Source organism: Magnolia sinica, chromosome 4 (assembly GCF_029962835.1).
Source record: "Magnolia sinica isolate HGM2019 chromosome 4, MsV1, whole genome shotgun sequence".
Taxonomy (NCBI): Eukaryota; Viridiplantae; Streptophyta; class Magnoliopsida; order Magnoliales; family Magnoliaceae; genus Magnolia; species Magnolia sinica.
The window spans coordinates 72,772,858-72,795,593 of NC_080576.1; the positions used below are offsets into that span (position 1 = coordinate 72,772,858).

Here is a 22,736-nt window from a genome sequence, read left to right on the forward strand (position 1 = left end):
TTGGTTATCACAGGCAGAGTACCTTGAAAAGGTGCTGATCAAGTATGGGGTGGACCAAGCAAAGCCAGTGAACATTCCCCATGCGGCTTACTTTAAGCTTTCCTCAGAACAATATCCTAAATCAAATGAGGAAAAGCAGGTTGTCTCATGTGCCTTATTTGAATGTGGTTGGCAGTTTAATGTATGCTATGGTCTGTGCGAGACCAGATATTTCACAGGCAGTCAGTGTTGTGAGCAGATACATGTCAAACCCCGATAAACAACATTGAGAAGCGGTGAAATGGCTACTTCGATACATTCAAGGTACAAAAGACTACGTCTTAACTTTTGAGAAGACATGAGCAAAGTTGGTAGGATATGTGGATTTAGATTACGCAGGCAATATGGATTCCAGAAAGTCAACTTCAGGATACTTTTTTGTACTAGTGGGTGGAGCAATCAGTTGGATGTTGAAGCTTCAGTCTGTGGTGGCTCTTTCCGCGACCGAAACAGAATATATAGCAGTGATAAAAGCGTTTAAAGAATGTGTTTGGCTTAGAGGCATGATAAATCAGTTGAGACTTCAGCAGGAGGCCATGCCGGTTAACTGTGATAGCAAGAGCGCTATTAATTTGGCTAAAACTTTTGTTTATCACTCACGCACTAAACACATTGATGTTCTTCACTATTTTATCCGACAGGTACTTGAGGAAGGAGGCGTAAACTAGAGAAGATTCACACCAGCGTGAATCCAGCAGACATGCTCACCAAGGTTGTTCCAATGGAGAAGTTCAAGTTCTATGTAACTTCTCTGGCGATGGCGTAAAAGGAGGACAGAGTGTGCACGAGAAGCGTTGATGAAGCTATGATGCGATACAGAGATAAGAGAAGAGGACAAGAAGCTACACGTTTGAAGATTGAAGACATGGTGGAGATTGTTGTTGTCAGAGATGTCTTAAATCTCATTTTGGGTTCGATGACATCGAACCAGCTTCGATGTCATCGAAGCCATTTCGATAGCATCGAAGCAGGTCAATGCCATCGAGTTTTGTTCGGATTTTTTCCCCTGCTCGCTAGACTGTTTTTGTCATTTTTCGATGACATTGAAGCTAGTTCGATGTCATCAAAGGTTTATGCATATTCGTTTGCAGAAACGCAAATTCTGCAATTTTTGTTTCCTATTCCAGTTCTACTTGTTTCTAAAGCTATATAAAGGGTTGTATACGGAATTAGGAGGTATTCTAAGAGAATTCTAAGGCATTCTAGGGTTTCAAGGGGTGGAGAAAAGGAGAGGTTTGAGGATTGCTCAAGCCGGGTAAGTCCTATATCTTTGTAATATGTGCTTTTCATAGTGGAATTTCTGTCGCTTTGTGCCGTGGTTTTTTCCCGCAAGGGTTTTCCACGTTAAATCTCTGTATTCTCTTGTGTTTGCTTGGTGCTCTTGGATTTCTATCCTAGATCCATCTCTATGTGATTCCGTAGCACAAATCCCAACAGGAATCACATCTTGACTATAACATAGTAAGCGGATAGGTACGGGAATACTGAATCCCATTTCCTGAAGAAGTCATCTGACCCAAATAATCTCTTGAGCTGCATGTGTGATTGCACAATGTTTTGCTTTGGCAAACAAATGGGCAACTAGAAACTGCTTCTTGCTTTTCCATGATACAAGATATCCCCAATGAGAATAAAATAACTAGATTGAGGACAAACAGGTGTTGAATATTCCTATTCATGGCAGAATCAAAGTCGATCTCCAGGTGCTCCGGTTAACTGGAGGGCTTAGGTGTGATAGTTGCACCATATAGAGGAGCCTATTCCTCAGTGGGCTGGTGATGTGGACTACGGGATTAGGTTTCCGAAGTGACAATCTGAGGTTAGACCTACTGATCATCAGATGGCTGCTGGTAGCCTTATCAGCATCCATAAAGGTTAAGTAGTGCTAGATTGCTCAGGTTGAAAAACCATGGATCCATGGTAAATAGACTGGTTATATGTGTAATAAATCTTTGTAGAATGGGAACACGATATAAACAATGCAAGGATGTGGACCAGGGGATTAAGTTTCAGAAGTGACAATCTGAGAATTTGACCTACTCACCATCAGATGGCTGGTGGTGGTCTTATCTGCATCCTTAAAGGTTTAGGCAGTGCTAGACTGCTTAGATTGAAAATCCATGGATCCATGGTAAATAGACTGAAAATAAGGCAAGGATAATGTACTACATGAAGTAGAATGAGAGACATGATTACTGTAGGAGTTCAGAAGAGGGGGTGAGAGAGGTGGAGGGAGGGAGGGAGAGGTCAGTCTTTTTTCAATAGGAGAGGAAAGGAGGATGGTACTCCACATGACTACAAGTATACATGAGAAATACATCTCTCTACACATAAATACACGCATGCACACAAATTATGTCTCCCTACATGATAAACTGTGGGATCAGATGCATATCTGAGTCAAATGTCATGACTATCAGCACTAGTGTTACATTACTTGTTTGGATTAGTTGGAGTTCTTAAAGACCTGCATGAGCCTGAGGTGATATGCAAAGCTGAAGCTGTCCCAGTTTACTTACAGAGCCGGTACGTATTGCATCCATGTCATCCATCTGTAATGTGCTAGGGAGCAAAGGTAGCAGCTGCAAGAATGTAAACAATAGGAAGGTCAAAGTTGTGACTATCATCCACACCTAGTCATGTTCACATTCACGCCCAAAATCAGTAACCTTAATATTGTCCACAACTGCATCCAGGTGGAGATGATCCACAGCCACCTACTCTCTGACCTGTGAAATTTAATTATAAAGATTTGAAGAGGAGGAGATTTGCATGAAAATGATGTTAAGAAGATGCAGATTGTACAATTTGGAACATTTATTAAAAAGATTAAAACTATGTAAATCATGTGTGAAAGCATAAATAGCAGAAACTGGATCTCAAGAACTGTTGGTAGAAGTGTGCAGAAGGTAAAGATGTCATGGGAGTAGAAAGTGGGTGTTTAGGGCAACAAGAGAAGTGTTATTGTGTGTTAGTCCAAAAGATTGACACACACACACACACACATATTAACTTGAGAGGAGCATGCACATACTTCTCCATAGGAGTACATGGATAACACAGACATAATTACATATATTTTCTTACACTCCTGCTCAAGATTGGGCATTGATATCACTAATGCCCAGCTTGGAACACATACAAAGAAGATAACGAAAATCGACATGGGCTACCACTCCCCCTCAAACACAACATGGTGGGATACAAAATCTTTAATTGCTGCTTGTCTTTAGATTGGGCTCTCGCCGTCCATTAAATCTTCTCTTCAAATAGTAGGCCAACCAAACTCAACAACCATTAAGGCACCAAACCACCATTCATATACAAAATCCTCTCAAATACACGTGCAACACTGCATAATAGGTGATGAGGACGTTACTTCATGTAAGTCTTTGCGTGCGTATTAGAGAAGGAGGCGGGCCGCACCGATTTCTTTGTGGCTAGGTGAGTACCCATTATTATGTTGAAGACCCCATGTGCATGCGCGAGCATTTGGAAGACCCTACACTGAGAAAATGCACATGGGTTGCTTTAGGAGTGATTTGGATGGTCGGATTCGAGGGACGTGACGGTCGGACCATTGGATCGCATGGATCACATGATCGGGCCATTGATCGTGGGTCATTTTCATCATTATTGGTCATTATTTTCTTTGAGGATTTAGTTTATGGTTGATTTATGCTTTGGACACCTTATGAGTTATTTTATTTGATTTTTCATTAGACTAGGGTTATTTTGGTCAAAATTTATGAGACGGTTAAAATTGTAATTTCAAAAAGTTCTTGAGACTATAAAAGAGGGGGGAACGTGTGACCTCTCATTACTTTGGTTTTGAGAAAAAAAAAAGAAAAAATAAAAAAAAGAAAAAGAAAAAGAGAGCTTTTTGTTTTCTTCTATCTTCATGTGATGTGAGGGTGGCTTCCATGTGAATTGGAAGGAAGATCGGTACAAAACTTATCTTCATCAACAGAAGTGTGGGGCTTCCTTCTATCCCCTACACTCTCATCTCTTAATCAACAAGAAAGGTATTCTTCCACGTTTTTTGATTTTCGTTCTCCTTCATCCAAAGTTATCAACATCCTCCCGATCTTCATCCCTTATACATCCAAACCCTAACACTAAACTTAGATATCTCAAATCTTCATATTTCCCCAAATAACCAAACCCTAATTCTTCACAACCTTCAATTGAACCCAAATTCGTACATTCCCTCCATACAAAACCCTAATTCTCTTATCCTAGTACCTAAACCCCTCAAACCCTTACCTAATTTACCCCATTATCCTTAATTCTTCCCCAGTTCCCCCAAACCCTAATTTCATCAATGGTAGTGTTAGACCTTCCCTTTTGGAAATGGGCTTACCTTATGCTATTTGGATGTCCCTACATTCATTAGATCCTAGTTTCCCTTATTTAATGGTTTAGTAGCATGATGCTTGGTAACCTAGGCTTGAATTATGCATGATTTCCTTTTGGAATTTTGGTATTTGTGATGATGGTAGAAAGTTTTGTGATTTTTATTAATTAATTTAATTTTTTTGAGTTCATGCATAGGTCCTACATCAATAGGTGAGTGAACTATGCTCACAACCGTTGAGAGGGGGATTACATCCACAGTGGCATGTGAAGACACGTGGCACATTGCACAACATGTGAGTGAACTACACCCACAACTGATAACAAGGGCCTATAATGGAAGAGATGATGAACAAAAAGGGAAAGTTCAAGTGCTTGTAGAAATCCTCCATGTTAAGTTTAGTTAAGCATTATGTCAAATAATTTGTGTGTTGTACCCTAAAGCACAGAAAGAGAACACTAACTACGCAATCACCATCCTCAACATGAATCCACATCTCATTTCATAGCCTTACAACACAAATAATGAAGACACAAGGAAACTTCAAAAAAAAAAAAAAAAAAAACACACACACACACACACACAAAACAAGGGCTGCTAACACCCATCAAAAAATAAAACACATTGTAGAAAATTTGCGATTCTTGTTTCTGGCAATTGGTAATGATCAACTGCACCTAATTCAGGTGACAAATCTCTACAAAAATCCCCCAGAAAACAGCACAGCAAGAAATCTAAATATGGACCATTTCCTGACTTCTGTTTTGCGTGAAACACCCCAAAAACTTACTAAAAAATCCTAGTAGATAATACCATAAATCTTCTAAAATCATCCTCTTCCAGATCCTATACCTTGTCTGCTTCAGATGTCCACCCAGTTGTATTTGCTGACATCATCTACACTGTTGGATGATGTTGGGAGTTAACCCACTATTGTATAGAGAGAGTATGTGTCACATTATTCAGTGAAGAAGACAAATAAAGAACTTAGATCATACCACAGATAAACATTGTTCAATTCTGAAGGGAGTGGTTAGGGATACGGCTCAAACTTTTTGAAATCCTGTTGCACCCAAGGTGCAGCAAGCATGTTGCACATTTACTAAAATGCTTATTGGTATTTTTTGTTGTTTTTCTAATGATGAATCATTTCTTTTGCAGTGCTGCAGAAGGACCGGACTCACTAGCTGAGGAGCTTGACTTGCTAAGAAAATTAAATATAGCCGTGAGTGAGGAAAGGTACAATGATGCAGGTACTTGAACAAACATAGCCTCAACATGGTTGTGAGTTAATCATGGATGCCCATGGTATTCTTGGTTCTCCTGAAACTAGTTCTTTCCCACAATATACTCATTAGCTCCTTACAGTGTTTCCTTTTTCTGGCAGCAATGTGGAGGGACCAGCTCACCAAGCTTCGCATGTCCAAACATGAACATTAGCGGCTTACTAAATGAGAGGTGCAAACACCTTCTGTACTTGGCTGCATTTTGTGTATTGTGCTTTGGAAATTCTAACATGGAAGACCAATTACATAGGTAAAAGGCAGGTAGTCCCAGTTTACTCAAGTGAATCGTGTCTGCCAGCAGGGCCATTTGGGCTGTTATAAAACCCACTTGGGGAACTGGGACACCATAGATAGAGGCGGGCCATCCTTTCTGTTTCAGTGAAGATGACCCGAATCATTCAAAAACTGGACTAGAAACCATTGACCATTCTATGATTTTATCTTTCCACGGATAAAGAAATGGTGAGATTCACCTGTGGAAACTAATAATTTGCACATTGCCCATTCATGTCGTGCGACTTACCTTTTTGAGAAGTTCCTATAATCCGTTTGCATAGGCCTGCCGGCAGATTATGACTTCACAATAGTGGTCTGCAAACTACAATAACTGTCCTCATTTCCATATCTGGTGTGCTGCACCCAAGTTGGATACATGGCACAACAGAAGATTATTAGTACTGTCTTTGGGTGGGGCTCACCATGTATGAACCACTATTTGCAGATCAGACATGTTTGAGAATTCTCCACATATTTAACATCTACCCATCCGATTGGTGGCCGTTGCAACTCGTTGATTTTTTTATTTTTAAATTTAATGTTGACCACTGTTATTTTTGCTTCCTACCATTCATTTGTAGGACAGTTAAAATCATTTGTGGCCAATACACATGGGGACCCACCCAATGAACTAGTCCATTATGTAGCGCCATATCTTGGAGCTCACGATAAGGATCATCAATCTATGGTGCATCTAGTACATAACATCTCATCTAAGGGCCCGTTTTAGAGCTTGTATTTTGAATAACTCCAATTCTGAATCAAGGTGATTCCGAATCCTCAGTCGTGTTTGACAGCTTGTAATCGGAATGCACTTGATTCCAAAAATTGAAATGCATTGAAATTCTGTAGTACATTTACAAGAGTTTGAATGTGATTACTAAATTAATTTTAATATCCCTAATTAGTGTACATATGGGATGTTTGATAGAATGATTGTAACAAGCCCATTGAAATATATACTTCGGCAAAAAATGCTGAAATTCCAAGCCTCAAGTGGGCCACAAGCATATTATAAAAAACGAGCAACTAACCAACATTTCTTAACTGTTGATTTACATGGCCTGCATTCCAAAAATTGAAATGCATTGAAATTCTGTAGTACATTTACAAGAGTTTGAATGTGATTACTAAATTAACTTTAATATCCCTAATTAGTGTACATATGGGATGTTTGATAGAATGATTGTAACAAGCCCATTGAAATATATACTTCGGCAAAAAATGCTGAAATTCCAAGCCTCAAGTGGGCCACAAGCATATTATAAAAAACGAGCAATTAACCAACATTTCTTAACTGTTGATTTACATGGCCGATCTATTGATGTAATTTTAGTGATGCAACCGATAATTTGATTGTTTTGGGGTATCGCCAATGTGTCATTTGTATTAGCCTAGCGGCATCTTTGTTACACATGCAGTAGTGTGGAGAAAAGGGGAGGAGAGAGAGAAGAAGAAGAAAGAGGAGAGTTTGGGGAAAAATATTGTGATAGGCTAAAATACCCTAACACAATGTTTTATTAGAATAAAGCATATAGTACATCGCCGGAGAGGAGGAAAGTGTGCACACACATATATTAAAAAGCCACTAACCGTACTAACTACATACACTATACACTAACACAGTCTATACTCCCCCTCAAGTTGGAGCATAGATGTTGATCATGCCCAACTTGTCATGAACACGATTGAGAGCATCTTGACTCAAAGACTTTGTAAGGGCATCGGCAAGCTGATCCTCGGATCGAACAAAAGGGGTGATGATTTCCTTAGAAGCAACTTTCTCCCGAATAAAGTGACAGTCGACCTCAATATGCTTGGTTCGCTCATGGAAAACCGGGTTACGAGCAATATGGATGGCCGCTTGGTTGTCACAATGAAGAGGAGCAGAATCCGAAGGAGGATAGCCAAGTTCTTCAAGAAGGTTGCGAAGCCACACGAGCTCACGCGTTGTATGAACCATAACACGATATTCTACTTCAGCCAAGGACCAGCAACAACCGGTTGCTTCTTGCTCTTCCATGTTATAAGATTTTCACCTAGAAAGGTACATAAGCCAGATGTAGAGCAGCGAACATAAGTACTACTTGCACAATCAGCATCGAAATAGCCAAAAAGATGGAGATGACCATGCAACTGAAGTGGAGGCCAAGACCCGGCGTCGGGGCTAATTTTAGGTATCGAAGTATGCAGTATACAGCCATGAGATGGGAAGCACGAGGAGCTTGCATGAATTGGATAATAACGCCTACCGCAAATGAGAGATCTGAGTGAGTAATAGTCAGGTAAATAAGCTGGCCTACAAGTCGTCGATACATCCCGGGATTAGTAAGGAGAGCACCATCATCTGGTCGAAGCTTCTGTGAAGTATTCATGGGGGTGGTAGCATGCTTGTACCATAACATGCTGGTCTCCATGAGGAGATCGAGCGCATATTTTCGTTGTGACAAGACCAATCTGGATGAGGAGCGATCAACTTCAATTCTGAGGAAGTAGCAAAGAGGACCAAGATCCTTGATCTCAAACTTGGTCTTCAAAATTTTTTTGACCTCCCACATTCCAACATAATCACTACCGGACAGTACAATATTATCTACATACACAATGAGAACCATGATGCCTATTGATTGACGACATATAAAGAGAATGATCGGCATGACTACGAACAAAGCCAAACTCCATGAGAGCTTGACTAAATTTTTCGAACCATGCACGTGGGGATTGTTTGAGTCCATAAAGAGTCTTCTTCAACCGACATACAAGCGCAGGGTTGTGGGAAGCAATAAAGCTAGGAGGTTGATGCATGTAAACTTCTTCTGTAAGGTCCCCATGGAGAAATGCATTCTTAACATCAAGTTGAAACAAGGGCCATGATAAATTAACGGCCAAGGAGATCACAACGTGAATCGAATTAAGCTTAGCTACTGGAGAAAATGTCTCGAAGTAATCCACACCATGAGTCCGTTTGTAACCCTTAGCAACAAGATGGGCTTTATAGCGATCAATGGAATCGTCTGGAAGAAACTTGATCATATAAACCCATCAACATCCAACAGGGTTTATGCCCTAAAGGAAGTAATACAAGATCCTAAGTATGATTCTTCTCAAGAGCAGACATTTCTTCTACCATCGCCTTTGTCCAGTCAGGACTTTGAAAAGCATGTGAGAGAGACTGAGGAATAGCCTGTGATGAAAGGGAAGCTGCAAACGACTCAAAAAACGATGAAAGATGATCATATGAAACAAAATTAGTAATGGGGTATTGAGTACAAGATCGTGACCCTTTGCGTAAGACAATGGGGAGATCTAAACTCGAGGTAGGATAGTCACTTGGGCCAACATCCAAAGTGAGCAGAAGGGTAGATGAATGAGCGCGTGAAGATTTATCTCGACGATGATACACCCACAGAAACTTAAGGTCACCTAAATCACCAACAGGATGCTGGACGGAGGAAAGAGGAGTTTCCCTGTGATCACCAGTGGAAAGTGGAAAGTGGAAGAGGATAAGAGTCATGCTCCCCCTAACTTGCAAGATGATCATAGAGGGATCGACCTGGAGCGGAGAAAAAAGAAATATCCTCAAAGAAGGTTACATCGGCAGACATTTCTTGCGTATCAATGGGTCAAAACATTTATACTCTTTCTGACTCCAAGTGTACCCTAAGAAGACACATTTAATTGCCCTGGGGCCAATGTTCGAGTTGTCGGTATCGCTACAAGTTTCGCTGGCCGGAGATAAAGATATAATATTGTTATTGCCGATAACCGGAAATGCAGGGAAAAAGGGGGAAACATGGAGAAAATAGTGGAATTTTTCAGTGAAACTTCAGGACATGCTTAAATACACATATATTACATATTCAGGAATGAAAATTTTGAAAAAAGAATGCATTAAATTAGAAGTTTCTATTTAATCAGGGTCAAAAAGCATGCGTTGTCGTAAGAAATCACTCAAATAGTAACCAAAAAGAGTTTATATGATACAAATGCAAGCTTACAACAATTAAGACATGCAAAAGTAAATGAATTGAAAAAAATACACATTTCTGTCCATGTTTCATCCCTACATAGAGTGACGAGGTGGCTCATAATCATTGTCTAGATCTCGTGGCAGTTGAGAGTAGTACTGTTGCCCAACATGTTGGCAGTACTGTTCCCAGGTCATCCTCTGCTCGTACCAATTGAGGAACTCTCTTATGTACCTCTGATAGTCATTCTCCCCAAACTGTACGAGTACGCTTAGACGCGAGAATTACGTGATATACATCGACGACATTTCCTAAGCAGGGTACTGAGGGAACAAATCAAGTCCAATCCCGACTCCTTGATAGTATTGCTACCAGTCATACGGGTACCCCGAATATCCTCCTGTCAAAGAGTTATGACTCGAAGAACTATCTTCCGGCTGCCTGTACCCATGGGTAGATGAGCGTGACTGAATGTCAGAGCTGTCATGGCCATACCTGTGATATCCCCCATGAGCATAAGGTGGGACGGAGGTGGAGCTCCCCTGATCTGAATTTATGTCCATAGATGACAAGCTGCGTGTGAGAGCATCAGCCGCGGCGCGTCCGGCTTTCTTCTTTAAACGACGCTCAAACATATATGTGGGCTCCGATGCTCTCGCCCTGGATGGTGGACGAGATCCATGGTCCATGTCCTGAGTGATATGGTTAAAGCTCTGCTCCTCAGTGAATTGGCCAACGGATCGTTGGCTCCGAGCCGTCGTGTACCCCCCACCACTGCCACTCCCACCCCCACTAGTACCACCTATACTAGTGTCGGTGCCTCCGTCCCCTCCCTCATCACCGTCGTCATCGTCGTCGTCGTCGTCCCCAGGACCAGTGTCGAGTAGGGGTTGAGTCTCATCATCATCATCACTCACTACGACTTGATGATGGGGAGGGGGCCGTGAAGATGCTTCCTCACCCTCATTGGAACGTGCCGAAATCCTCACCAAAGGATCAAAGGAGTCTGTATCTGCCTTCTGTTCGATTACTACATGATCGACATCGATACCTAGAGCCGCTGCTCCCTCAGCTACCTGTGGAGCAGGGCCTCCCTCCGCATCATCTAAATCAACTGATTTGACCCACTCATAAAGTGGGTCCTCATCATCATCACCTATTTGTGCCACGTTACCTATAGACAACAGGTCCAACGAGTCCTGATTTTTCTCCATGTCTCGATCTACCTGCAACTGCCTCTCTCGTAACTTCATATTGTAGTGGAGTAAACGAGCTTTTGCAGCTTCTCATATGCTAGCCTGTTCCTCTTGCTGGTGTGTATGAGTGACCATGTGCTCTAATTCCTCTCACACGGTGAGGAGGATACAGTCTGTGCGAGAACACAAACTGCCAATAACTGCAGTGCGAGCGTGTCGACTCCGTACATCGCCCACCACTCACCTATATATCCATGAGGAGCTTGTTTTAGTTTGAAGTTTAAGCGAAAAATGTAATTACCTAATTATGTTACCATACTCACACAGCATCATCATTTCAGTCAATGCTTTTGCTAGTGCGGATGAGAACGTACCCCTCGCATCCCTAAACCGCAACACAGCATCATCATATAAAGTTTTTCACTCTCCTCACATCCTGAATATTCTTCTTGACAGAATCCCTCATCCCTATCTCCTCGAGCATTAAATCAATGCAGTGTGTCACACATGGAGTCCAATAGAGATTGAACTTCTTCATCAATTTCTTCCCCGCCTTAACGAATGCACTGCCATTGTCCGTCACAACTTGGACAACATTCTGGCACCCAACATCTCTAATCACTCCTTTTAGGAGAGCATATATGTATTCGTGATCTTTTATTCTGGCCGATGCATCAATGGATTTGAGAAAAACCGGTTGTCCTCTACAGTACACCATGAAATTGGTAATGGACAATTTCGTGGGTCCTATCCACCCATCACACATGATTGTCACCCTGTACTGCTTCCAGTTCGGCTTGAGTCCACGTACCCAAGCCTGCATCTCCTCATGCTCCTGATCGAGGTAGACGCCAAGAATCTCCTGTGGCGTGGGAGGTTTCACGCTGCGCCCGGCACGTTGCACCTCCGCAATCATATTTTTGAAGTAAAGACTGGCTGTTGCATTTGCTGGTACATGGCTCAAGATGAACCACCTAGATATAGCGCCACCCACTTTCTCCCTGAGCCCCTTGCTCTACATATTTTTTAATCTTTTTTTATTAACGCCTACGATGGGTGCATCTAGGACACGAGCGCTTTGCATGCGTTGTAGGCCATGCCCGCTGCCTCCCTCAAATTGTCTACTGCTCCCACCAGCCTCATGTCGGGACGTCCTAAACGACGGCCTACTCTCATCAACCCGTCTTCTTTGCTCCCCTTCCCACTCTGAAGCTCGAGACTCACAAATCACTTGTCTAAAATCACTCATTTCTCGAGCCGTAACACAGTCATCGGGATACGCGATCCCCTCATCGTCATCATCATCGTGCTCGTCAAGAGCACATAGGCCCCGGCCAGTGCCTCGTAGCTCCTCCCTCATATCCCTCTCCCAATCCTTTTGCTGCAGCTTACGTGACTTCGCTTCAGTCAACACTCTTCTCATCTCCTCTCTCACTGGCCTTGTTACACTTGGACAGTCTTTCACATTCTTGTATCCCCCTGCCAAATGTTCCTTTAGCCCAGACACTCCTCCACTCCGTATCACTTGGTCACAATAGTTGCATATGGCCCTATATTTATTCCCCTCCACTGGCCGTCCATGTTTCCACCCAATGTCCCTTGCTCCTCCTTTTCCCGATCCATACGACATTTTGCTCCCTAGTAGTATACAAATTTACAATAATCGACCAAAAAAAAAAAAGTGCATCAGCTCGTATTCAGTGTAATAAGCCCAAATCATTTCAAGGGCTAAGATGTTAGATCAAATCAAAATTTCATATAAATTACAATTGAAGAAAGAGTTTGCAGATTACATACTGAGTAAACTTTATGGGGCCTATTGTGATTTATACATACAACATGATGGGTCCATGTAAATAAAGGGTGGACATTATCTCCCAACTTGTTCCCTCTGGTGTAGCCCATTTATTTAACTGATCATCCTGATTTTTGGGAATTTTATGTATTTATTCTATATCCACGCCGTTCATCTGTTTTTGTATTTAATTATAGAGTACTTGAAAAAAAAAAATGAACCAGATATAGTCTCAGGTGGACAATGCAAAAGGAAACAATTGTGATTGTACGATCCACCGTTAAACACTTATTAGGACCCACCGTAATGTGTTCGTAATGTTTATTTTCCATCCAACCCGTTGAAAAGGTTACATAAATCTGGATGAAGTGAAAAAACAAATATCAGCTTTATACAAAACTTTTGTGGCCCATAATAAAGTTCAAGTGGACCCCACCATAGAAAATAGTGGGGACAATGACATCCACTGTTCAAAACTTCTTAGGGGCTATAGTAGTTTCCGAAGAAGCTGATATTTTTGTTTTCACTTCATCTATCTCTATGTTAACTTATGAATAGGATGGATCTCAAAAATACATTATTGTGGGCCCTATAAATGTTTCAACGGTGGATGTTATGGCTCCCACGGTTTTCTGTGGTGGGTCCACTTGAAATTTAGATCTATCTCATTCTCTTTGTAATGCCATAAAACGATGTCTACAAATGGTTGGACGGTATGGATACAACACATGCATCATGGTGGGGTCCACAGAGCTTGGTGACGTTACTTCAGTAGCCATTTGGCCACTGACCTTGTTAGTATCTAATTCGCGCGTGACTCAGAGTTTAGGCCGTCTGGTGATCGGTGCTCTGTGGGCCCCACCATGATGTGTATGTTTCATCCATTCCGTTCATCCATTTTTACAGACCATTTTAGAGCTTTATACCAAAAATGATAGGAATATAAATCTTAGGTGGACCACACCACAGGAAAATAATAGTGATTGCATATCCACCATTAAAATCCTCCTAAGGACGGATGTACTGTTTATTTGACATCCAATCTGTTGATTAGGTCATACAGATCCAGATGAAGGGAAAAACCAAAGATAAGCTTGATCCAAAACTTTTATGGCCCTCAAAAAGTTTTTAATGGTTGAAGTTTATTCACATTGTTTCCAATAATGTGGTCCACTTGAGACTGTTATATACCTCAGTTCTAGTATCATTTTATAAAATGATGTAGGAAAATAGATAGGCGGTATGGATGAAACACATTCATCATGGTGGGGCCCACAGAGTACCGACCACTGGCCATTAGCGGGTGGCAGGCGTCGTAGCCAGTCTATTTCTTTTGGCTACAGCTCTTGTCAATAGCCAATCCACCCCAAATCGAATTGCGTACTGCGTACGCTCTTATTGTACTAAGTAAACTCAGTTGGGCCCACTGTGAATTTATGTGGTTTATCCACACCTTCCATACGTTTTTCCATCTCATTTTAGGCGTCGAGCCCAAAATTGAAGCTTATACAAATCTCAAGTGGACCATACCACAGGAAACATTGGAAATAATGATTTCCACCGTTGAAACCTTTCTATGCCCCAAAGTGATGTTTATTTTTCATCCAAACTGTTCATAAGATCAAACAAACATGGATGGACGGAAATCCAAAACTTTTGTGGCCCCCAAGAAATTTTCAACGGTATAACTTCAATTCACACTGTTTCCTGTGGTGTGGTCCATTTTAGCCTTGTATATCCTTCGGTTTTGATATAAGGCCCTAAAATTATCTTGTAAAATAGATGAACAAACTAGATAATTACATAAATCACGGTGGACCCCACAGAGTCTACTCAGTGTTGTACTTAGTACGTAAACCCCTTCCATCCACGCCCCTTTCAAAAGTAGCGCAGGACTCGGATTTCCTTCCTGCGCTGCAAGCTCAGGTGGGGCCCACTATGATGTTTGTGAAAAATCCTCCCTATCCATCTGTTTTGTGAGTTCATTTTAGGACATGATGCAAAAAACGAAACGTATCTAAAGCTCAAGTGAGCCTAAAACGTGATAATTAAACGTCCACAGTTGAAATATTCGTGGGGCCACAGAAGTTTTGATTCAACTAATATTTTTGTTTTGAGTTCATCCCAATAGTAATGACGTTATTAACGGTATGGGTGGCATCTTAACATCACTGTTGAACCCCAGGAGGGTTTCAACGGTAGGAATTTCCCTAACCACTTTTTCCTATCGTACAGCTCACTTAGAGCTTTGGAAACGGATTGGCTACTCCCCTTCCGTGCTCTGTGGGCCCCACCATGAGGTATGTGTTTCATCCATGCCGTCCATCTATTTTATAGATAATTTTATGGTATGGAAAGAAAAAAAAAAGGTATATCCCAATCTCAATTGGACCACATTAGAAGAAACAGTGTTGAATGAACTTTGACCATTCAAAACTTTTTGAGGGCCGTAAAAGTTTTGGAACAACCTGATCTTTGTTTTTTCCCTTAATCTAGGTCTGTATGACCTAATTAACAGATTGGATGTCAAATAAACAGTACAGTGGGCCTTAGGAGGATTTAAATGATGGATATCCAATTACTATTATTTTCCTGTGGTGTGGTCCACCTGATATTTTTATCCATCTCGTTTTTAGATAAAGCACTAAAATGATCTTTAAAAATGGATGAACGGAGTGGATAATACACATACATCATGGTGGGGCCCACATACATCATGGCTGGACCACATCGCAAGAAATAGTTGAATTGCACGTTTACCGTTGAAAAATTCTTGGGGGCCACAGAAGTTTTGGATATGCTTAAATTTTGGGCTCATCCCCTTGAATTAGATGGAAAAACAGATGGACGGCTTAGATAGACCACACATACATTCAAAGTGGGCCCAACTGAGTTTAGTCAATATGATAGGAGCATACTCCTCAGTCCGCACAGGCGTTCGTCGGATTTACCTCCCAGGGCGAGAGGTATTTCGCATTCGCAGGGCACAAACTCCTCACCGTGAGAGGGATTTTCGCTCGGCGAAATCCGATTTCCTGGTGCAAGAGCGATTTTCGCTCGATGTGAAATCCGATTTCCCAGTGCGAGAGGGATTTTCGCTTGAAGGAAGAAATTAAAAAAACCCTAAAGAGGGGAGATGGCGAGAAAAGAGGGGTTTTGCGTACACATACCGGCTTTGTTGATCGAGAAGCTCCTCTTCCAGCTCTGGTTCCGACATCCGATTAACCAGGTACGAAAATCACTCTGAAATTTGTTTTCCCGATATTTATCAAAGAAAAGAAGGGTAGGTAGCTACAGTTTTCTTGTGGGGTTGGTGGCTACAGTCGATATTCTGAAAATATCGGACAGACGCCGATAATATCTCTCGATATATCGTCGATAATGGAGTACGAAATGGCATATTCTGATAATATCACCCATCTCAAAAAAATCGCTGATATTTCGCCGATTTTTCGCCGACAACTGGCAGAGAAACGAATTTAGAGGGTTTCGGTGTCGCAGGGATGGCGACACCGATATTATCGACATTTCGCCGATAACTCGAACACTGCCTGGGGCTAAGTTTATCATTATTTCCATATAAAATTTGAATAAAGCATGTGCAACCAAAAACTTTAGGTGGTAGAGGAAATGAATTATCATGAGGATACAGTATATTTTGGAGCAACAAGTTGTCGTATATATGATACAGCATATACTTGGTATCAAAGCTTAGATCCAGGCATTCCGTATCCAACAAGTTGAATGGTGACAACTATATTCAATGGGTGCAATATGTAAAAGTGTTCTTAAGAGCTCGTGAGAAGTTGTCGTATATTTTGGATGATTCTCCAAGATCTACATATGCTACCTACAAGTTTTGGCCAAAAGAGAATTATCAAGTTATTGCATGGTTGTTGAATAGTATGGATTCCTCGATTAGCCACTCAGTGATGATTTTATCCTTGGCTAAAGGCATTTGGGATACGCTTCATGATATGTTCTCGGAGTCTCAGAAATTTTCACGAGTATTCCAACTTATTCAAGAAATTGGTCGGTTCCAACAAAACTCAAGATTATTAAAAGATTACTATTCGACGCTTCGAGGCATGTGGGATGAGTTGGACCTATATCAGCCCATACCTTCCAAATGTAAAGAGGATCATGAACATGCCCATAAGCAACAAGATGATACTCGTATCATGCAGTTTCTAGCCAGGTTGAACTCTGATTATTTTCATGTTTGAGATCAGTCCCATTGACGATAGTCTATGCCATGTGTTAGCGCGTTACTAACTCTGCTCTGCCTTCTCCTTCATTTGTGCCATCGGAGTGTTTGGTACATCTTGCTGGCGATTAGTCATCTCTTGGCTTTCGGGTACCATCCTTGAGTTTAGGGCGCATTTCTAGTTATGGTGGTCGTGGTAGAGGTCATGAGGGAGATTGTAGTTGTGGTGGTCGTAATTTTCGTAGTCGTGGTGGACATAGACGAGGACGTGATGGTTCTCGCATTTATTCGCATTGCGGGGGAACTAATCACCAGGGTGTCTCGTATCCGTTACAATACGGTCGTATCGGTCGATACGTAATGGTAACGGCCGACACTGTTACACGATACGGGGTTGAAATAGACACCCCTCCGATTCTGTGACCGTAACAACTGTTACGAGCCTAAAGAAAATAGGACAAAAAGAAAAAAAAATTGAATGCCTCTTCCAAATTAATTATGTAACTAATTTATCTTCCTTGTTGTAATATCATATGAGTAATCATCATCATCATCATCATCACCATCTTCTTCTTCTTCTTCTTCTTCTTCTTCTTCTTCTTCTTCTCTCTCTCTCTCTCTCTCTCTCTCTCTCTCTCTCTCTCTCTCTCTTCTTTCCCTCTTTTTTCTTTTCTCTCTTCTTTCCCTCTTTTTTCTTTTCGGTTTCCCTCTCCCTTTTTTTTTTATTTTTTGTGTTTTGCAGTGCACGCTGAACAGTGCACTTGCACTGTTTTGTTACATGGGTCAGCTGTAATGTTTATTTTCCATCTAACCTGTTAATTGGGTCACACTGATGTGGATGAAGGGAAAACACACACGTCAGCTTAATCTAAAACTTTTATAGCTCCCAATAAATTTTTAATGGTGGACGTTTAATTATTGTTGTTTCTTATGATGCGGTCCACCTGAGCTTTGGATCTGCCTCATTTTTGGGCTTATGCCCTAAAATTATTTGGCAAAATGGATGGACGGTGTGGATATAACACATTCATCATGATAGGGCCCAAAAAACTTTGACACTCATGTGCTACACTTCACAATCCGAGTCCTGCCTAATTCGGGCCCTTAAAAAATTGTACATGAGACATGTATTAAATTAAATTTTACCAATTAAATTATGAACTGTAGTTGCTAACTCATAATGCCAAAATCAAATTGTTTTAATTGTTAATTTGTGGACGCTTATTTTTTAAAATAGGGCCTTTTGATTTTTTTCATGATTCACTATCCAATAAATGTCCACCAATTCATAAGTAGGATAATGTCAATAAATTGCATGAATTTGAGGCTGATTTGAGGCATGGATTGGTCCTCCAAGTCATCCCCAAATTGGCAACGCCATCTACCTGAATTTAATTTCATTTTTTTAAAGAACTATTGGAAGAAATGATATCAAATTGTTAAGTATATAAATTATATATTTAGAAAATTAAATATATGAATTTTGTAGTCAAATTTAGATTATCTGGTTCATAAATTCATCAGACAGTCCGATACAACTTCTCACCAAAGAGTAGACCGTTACACTGCCATAAACATGTTCCAATTTATAAATGAATGCATATTTAGAATACTTAGAATATTCCGGATTTAATCCATATTTTTTCATATTTTTTTGGCAAAAAATAAAATAAAATTGCACCGTTACGGGCCGTTACGCCCCCGTATCGCCGTTACACTCTCGTATCCATATCGGTATCGGAGGGCACCATTACACCAACCGATACTGATACGGGATACCCTGCTAATCACACTATTGATTATTGTTGGCAGATCCATGGTCGTCCTACGTATGCCGTTACTTTTGCTGCATCCACAGTTGCTCCTGAGGTACAGTTTTCCACCCCAATAGTCGAGCAGTCTACTTCAGGGGAGTGTCTCATCATTTCTCGGGCTGCATATGATGTCCTTATACGGCTTCACGTTCGTGATATTCCTGAGCTATCTCACGTAACTTCGGCCCAGTCAGGTACCGCTCTTCTTACGTCATTCTCTTTTACCTCCCGGGTCATAAGACTCTGGAGCTTTCTCCCATATGACTGGTAAGTCACAATTCTTTTCCTCTTATTCTCCTTCTCCCTATACTCAGTATGTCACAGTCGTAGATGAAACTCAAACTCCCATCTCTGGGATTGGTTCCATGCTTCTTGCTTCTTCCTTGTCTTTGTCCTTAGTCTTGCATGTGCCTCGTTTTCCATTAAACTTATTGTCTGTTAGCTCTCTTATTAAATCATTAAATTGTTCCATTACCTTCTTCCCTTCCTATTATTTGTTCTATGACTTAAAGACGAAGAGCGATTGGTGAGGGCATAAGCGATGAGGCGTTTATCTTCTCGATGATACACCCGTTTCTGCTTCTAGTACCCTTTCTCTGAATTGAGAGTCCATGACACGGTGGCACTACCGTTTAGGCCACTCATCAATAACTAGATTGAGAATTTTGTTTTTCTCCTTATCTGTCACTAAACCGTTATATTGTGATATTTGTGAATTGTCTAAACATCATTGTGCTATGTTTCCTCCTAGCTCTTCTGAGAGGAAATCTCAACCTTTTGTTTTGGTTCATTCGGATGTCTGGGGACCAGCTCCGGTTACCTCCACTAACCACATACACTATACACTAACACTCTCTATACGTGCAACTCTTCTACCTTTGAAAATGGGCAAAAAGGAAGATGATTCCGAATCATAGCAGGAGGGATTTCAAAACACAGCAAAATTGTGTATTTGAAATACCTCTGATTCCAAATACCTCCCAATCCACACTGCATAACAACTTTTCGATTCTGAAGTCACTCCAGTACACATTGCCAAATGACCCGCTGTTTGGATCCATTCATTTGTCAATCTGGATTTGCCAATCCAGGATTTGCTTTGAATCCAATGTTTTTGGCCTCTAGGGATGGGCCATCCTCAAGATTGGTGAATCCACTTGGCAATCCCAAATCCCCGAAATTGGGGATTGACCACTATCAAGAAGGTGTTATTGGACAATCCAGGGATTGATGCCTCCTCCAACCCTGTGAGCTTGGTTGTCTAATTGCCATCCAACTATCTAACCACCGTCTGATCACTGTCTACTTTCTCTTGAGTTTTCCTCTTTCCTTTCAGATCAATCAACCAACCTTTCAGTCCAGGATGTCAACCAAACAATAGATCTATTGATCTTAGGAGTAAAAAATAAATAAATCCAGGATTGACTACTCTGATGGTTCATAACTCCTGCAGGACTAGTAACTCCCACCATTCAAACAGCCCCGTCCTGATTTTTGTGATCAATCATTCAGGCTGCACTCACACTACTGATCATATAAGCTGCAATTGCACTTTTTACAATGGACCTTTTTCCCTTGACAGATTTTCAAGTGGAGGAACAACATTCTGACGTGCACGTCCATGAACTATGGGAAAACTGCCATTATGATGGTTTGTACAGATCTAATTTGTTAACTAGAACTGCTGCTGTGCTTGTAAATGTAAATGTATGAGTTTTATAAATCTCTAGCTATGATCAAATCCTCTCTTGTGGTTGTATCGTCATAATCTAAGAGTGGAAGTTGTCGACCATGCCAGTCAACAAAATTTTGTTGCCATGAATAGATTCTTGGTCATTTCCATCATTCTACACAACCACTTGATGACCAAACACATACCCGCACATATACATGCACATACCTACATACATACATACATACAATTTATATTTACCATTTAAAAAAAAAAAAAAAAATGGTTTAAGATGGGGGTATCTTGGAGCTGCTGTTTCACCATGGACATGAATGTCAGCTTGACCAAGTGATCTTTTATGGAATGGTGGGCATCCAAAATGGAAATGTTTGGAAAAGCTATGATTGGAGTAACTGAGTCAACTATGCCGGATTCATCATATGCCCCAGGAAGTTACACCAAAGCCAGTGTTTACTACATGATCCGAAGCACTTGATTCCTCTGTTAACCTAACTATCATGTAGGTAAACCATGCATCTTAATGAATGAATACTATCATAGAATATATCCCTTGTTATGATTTGAGTAACTGAGTCAACTATGCGGGATTCATGTCCCAGCAAGGTACTCCTGAGCCAGTGTTTACTACATGATCTGAAGCACTTGATACTTTTGTTAACCTACTATCATATAGGTAAAGCACGCATGTTAATGAATGAATACTATCATAGAATATATCCCTTGCTATGATTCAAGTAAATGAGTCAACTATGCCAGATTCATATGCCCCAGCAAGTTACACCTGAGCCGGTGTTTACTACATGATCTGAAGTACTTGATTCTTTTGTTAACCTACTATCATATAGGTAAAGCATGCATCTTAGTGAATGAATACTATCATAGAATATATCCCTTGCTTGGGAGACCGCAAGATGGTAGACATGAAAAAATTAGGGTGGTGATACCCATTGAAAACAACCAATAATAGACAGAACAGATCGCAATGTTGCTTTGATGGCCTTCGAATGGAATAGATTCCTCCCCATTGGTCTGTGCAAAGAAAAAGAAAGAAGAAAGAAAAATAAAAAACTCCTATTCACATGGGCTCGGTACATGCCATGGAAAACCTTAAAAAGAAATTGAAGTTTGTATTTGTTCTTCTTCTCCTGTTTTCTTTAGGTTTATGAGGTTACTTCCGGGACCTTCAATTACTACTTTGTAACGCTATGTTTTCTCAACTTACTACTTTTCATCATAACAATGGTGAAAGCTTTATAGCATTATGTTCTTATCTTTTTTGATTTTTTTTTTTTTTTGGCTAGAGTCTAATTTCTAAGCAATTACTATGAAATAAAATGAGATATTATTCCTTCAGATCTCCATTATCATGTTCCAATTTGATCATCTCTTTTGCCTCCTCTCATGAAACACAAGAAACCCTTCGAAGGTTCTTGATGCATCTGGATCACACAAGTTGGTAGATCAAAGATCCGGCCCATCCAAGGGTGGTGATCAAGGAGGATCTAGACTATCCATCCAATCATTTAGGTTGAACACTAATGTTGTCCTAACATGTGTTATGGAACCTAAGTAGTTATCTACTTGTTAGAGTTTGGTTGAACCAGTTTTCCTTTTTCATTTTCGCCATATATTTGGTGGGCTATTTTTTGGGTATTAAGTGATGCCGGCTAACATGAAATTGGTCCCATTTGAAAACCTATTAAATTAGCTTTCAAACAAGCCCATGATCTTGCCCTTTTTTAAAAAAAAATAAAAAATTAATTAATTTATTTATTTTTATACTGTGAGTTACAACTAATTTACAAGAGCCTATAGGGCTGGGATGGGATTCAATGGTATTTTGATCATTCTTAATATTTTAGTGAACTAGTTGGTTAAGATTATAAGTAATATATGGTTAAAATTGCATTACGATTTATTTTACTTTGAGAATCAAGTATATAAGCACATGAAGACGTTCCTATGAAGAGTGAGGATGGATTCAAAAAATAAAAAATAAAAAAAAATCTCAGGCTATAGCATATGGTGCTTGCCTTTGGCATGTGTTGCCATGGTAGAAGAAGAGGGTGGTTTATTGTGATTATTGCTAGCAGCAGCTAGTAGGC

At 40.6% G+C, this 22,736-nt stretch overlaps 1 protein-coding gene across 15 annotated transcripts in view; it reads left to right on the forward strand.

Moving 5' to 3' along the window:
* The window catches only part of LOC131243216 (bifunctional nuclease 2), a 45,989-nt gene extending 25,310 nt beyond the window's left edge, over window positions 1-20,679 (forward strand). For 3 of the 15 annotated variants that reach the window (XM_058242402.1, XM_058242403.1, XM_058242390.1), the window contains 3 exons: window positions 5,558-5,649; window positions 5,765-5,854; window positions 20,521-20,679. In XM_058242402.1, the coding sequence (XP_058098385.1) occupies window positions 5,558-5,649; window positions 5,765-5,829 (157 nt within the window). In that variant the 3' untranslated portion in view covers window positions 5,830-5,854; window positions 20,521-20,679. Of the gene's footprint in view, window positions 1-4,593; window positions 4,692-5,557; window positions 5,650-5,764; window positions 5,855-6,539; window positions 6,854-18,936; window positions 19,092-20,520 lie in introns of those variants that run through there. The other 12 variants (XM_058242393.1, XM_058242401.1, XM_058242391.1 and 9 more) reach the window with 12 other exon arrangements.
* Window positions 20,680-22,736: the final 2,057 nt, after the last annotated feature.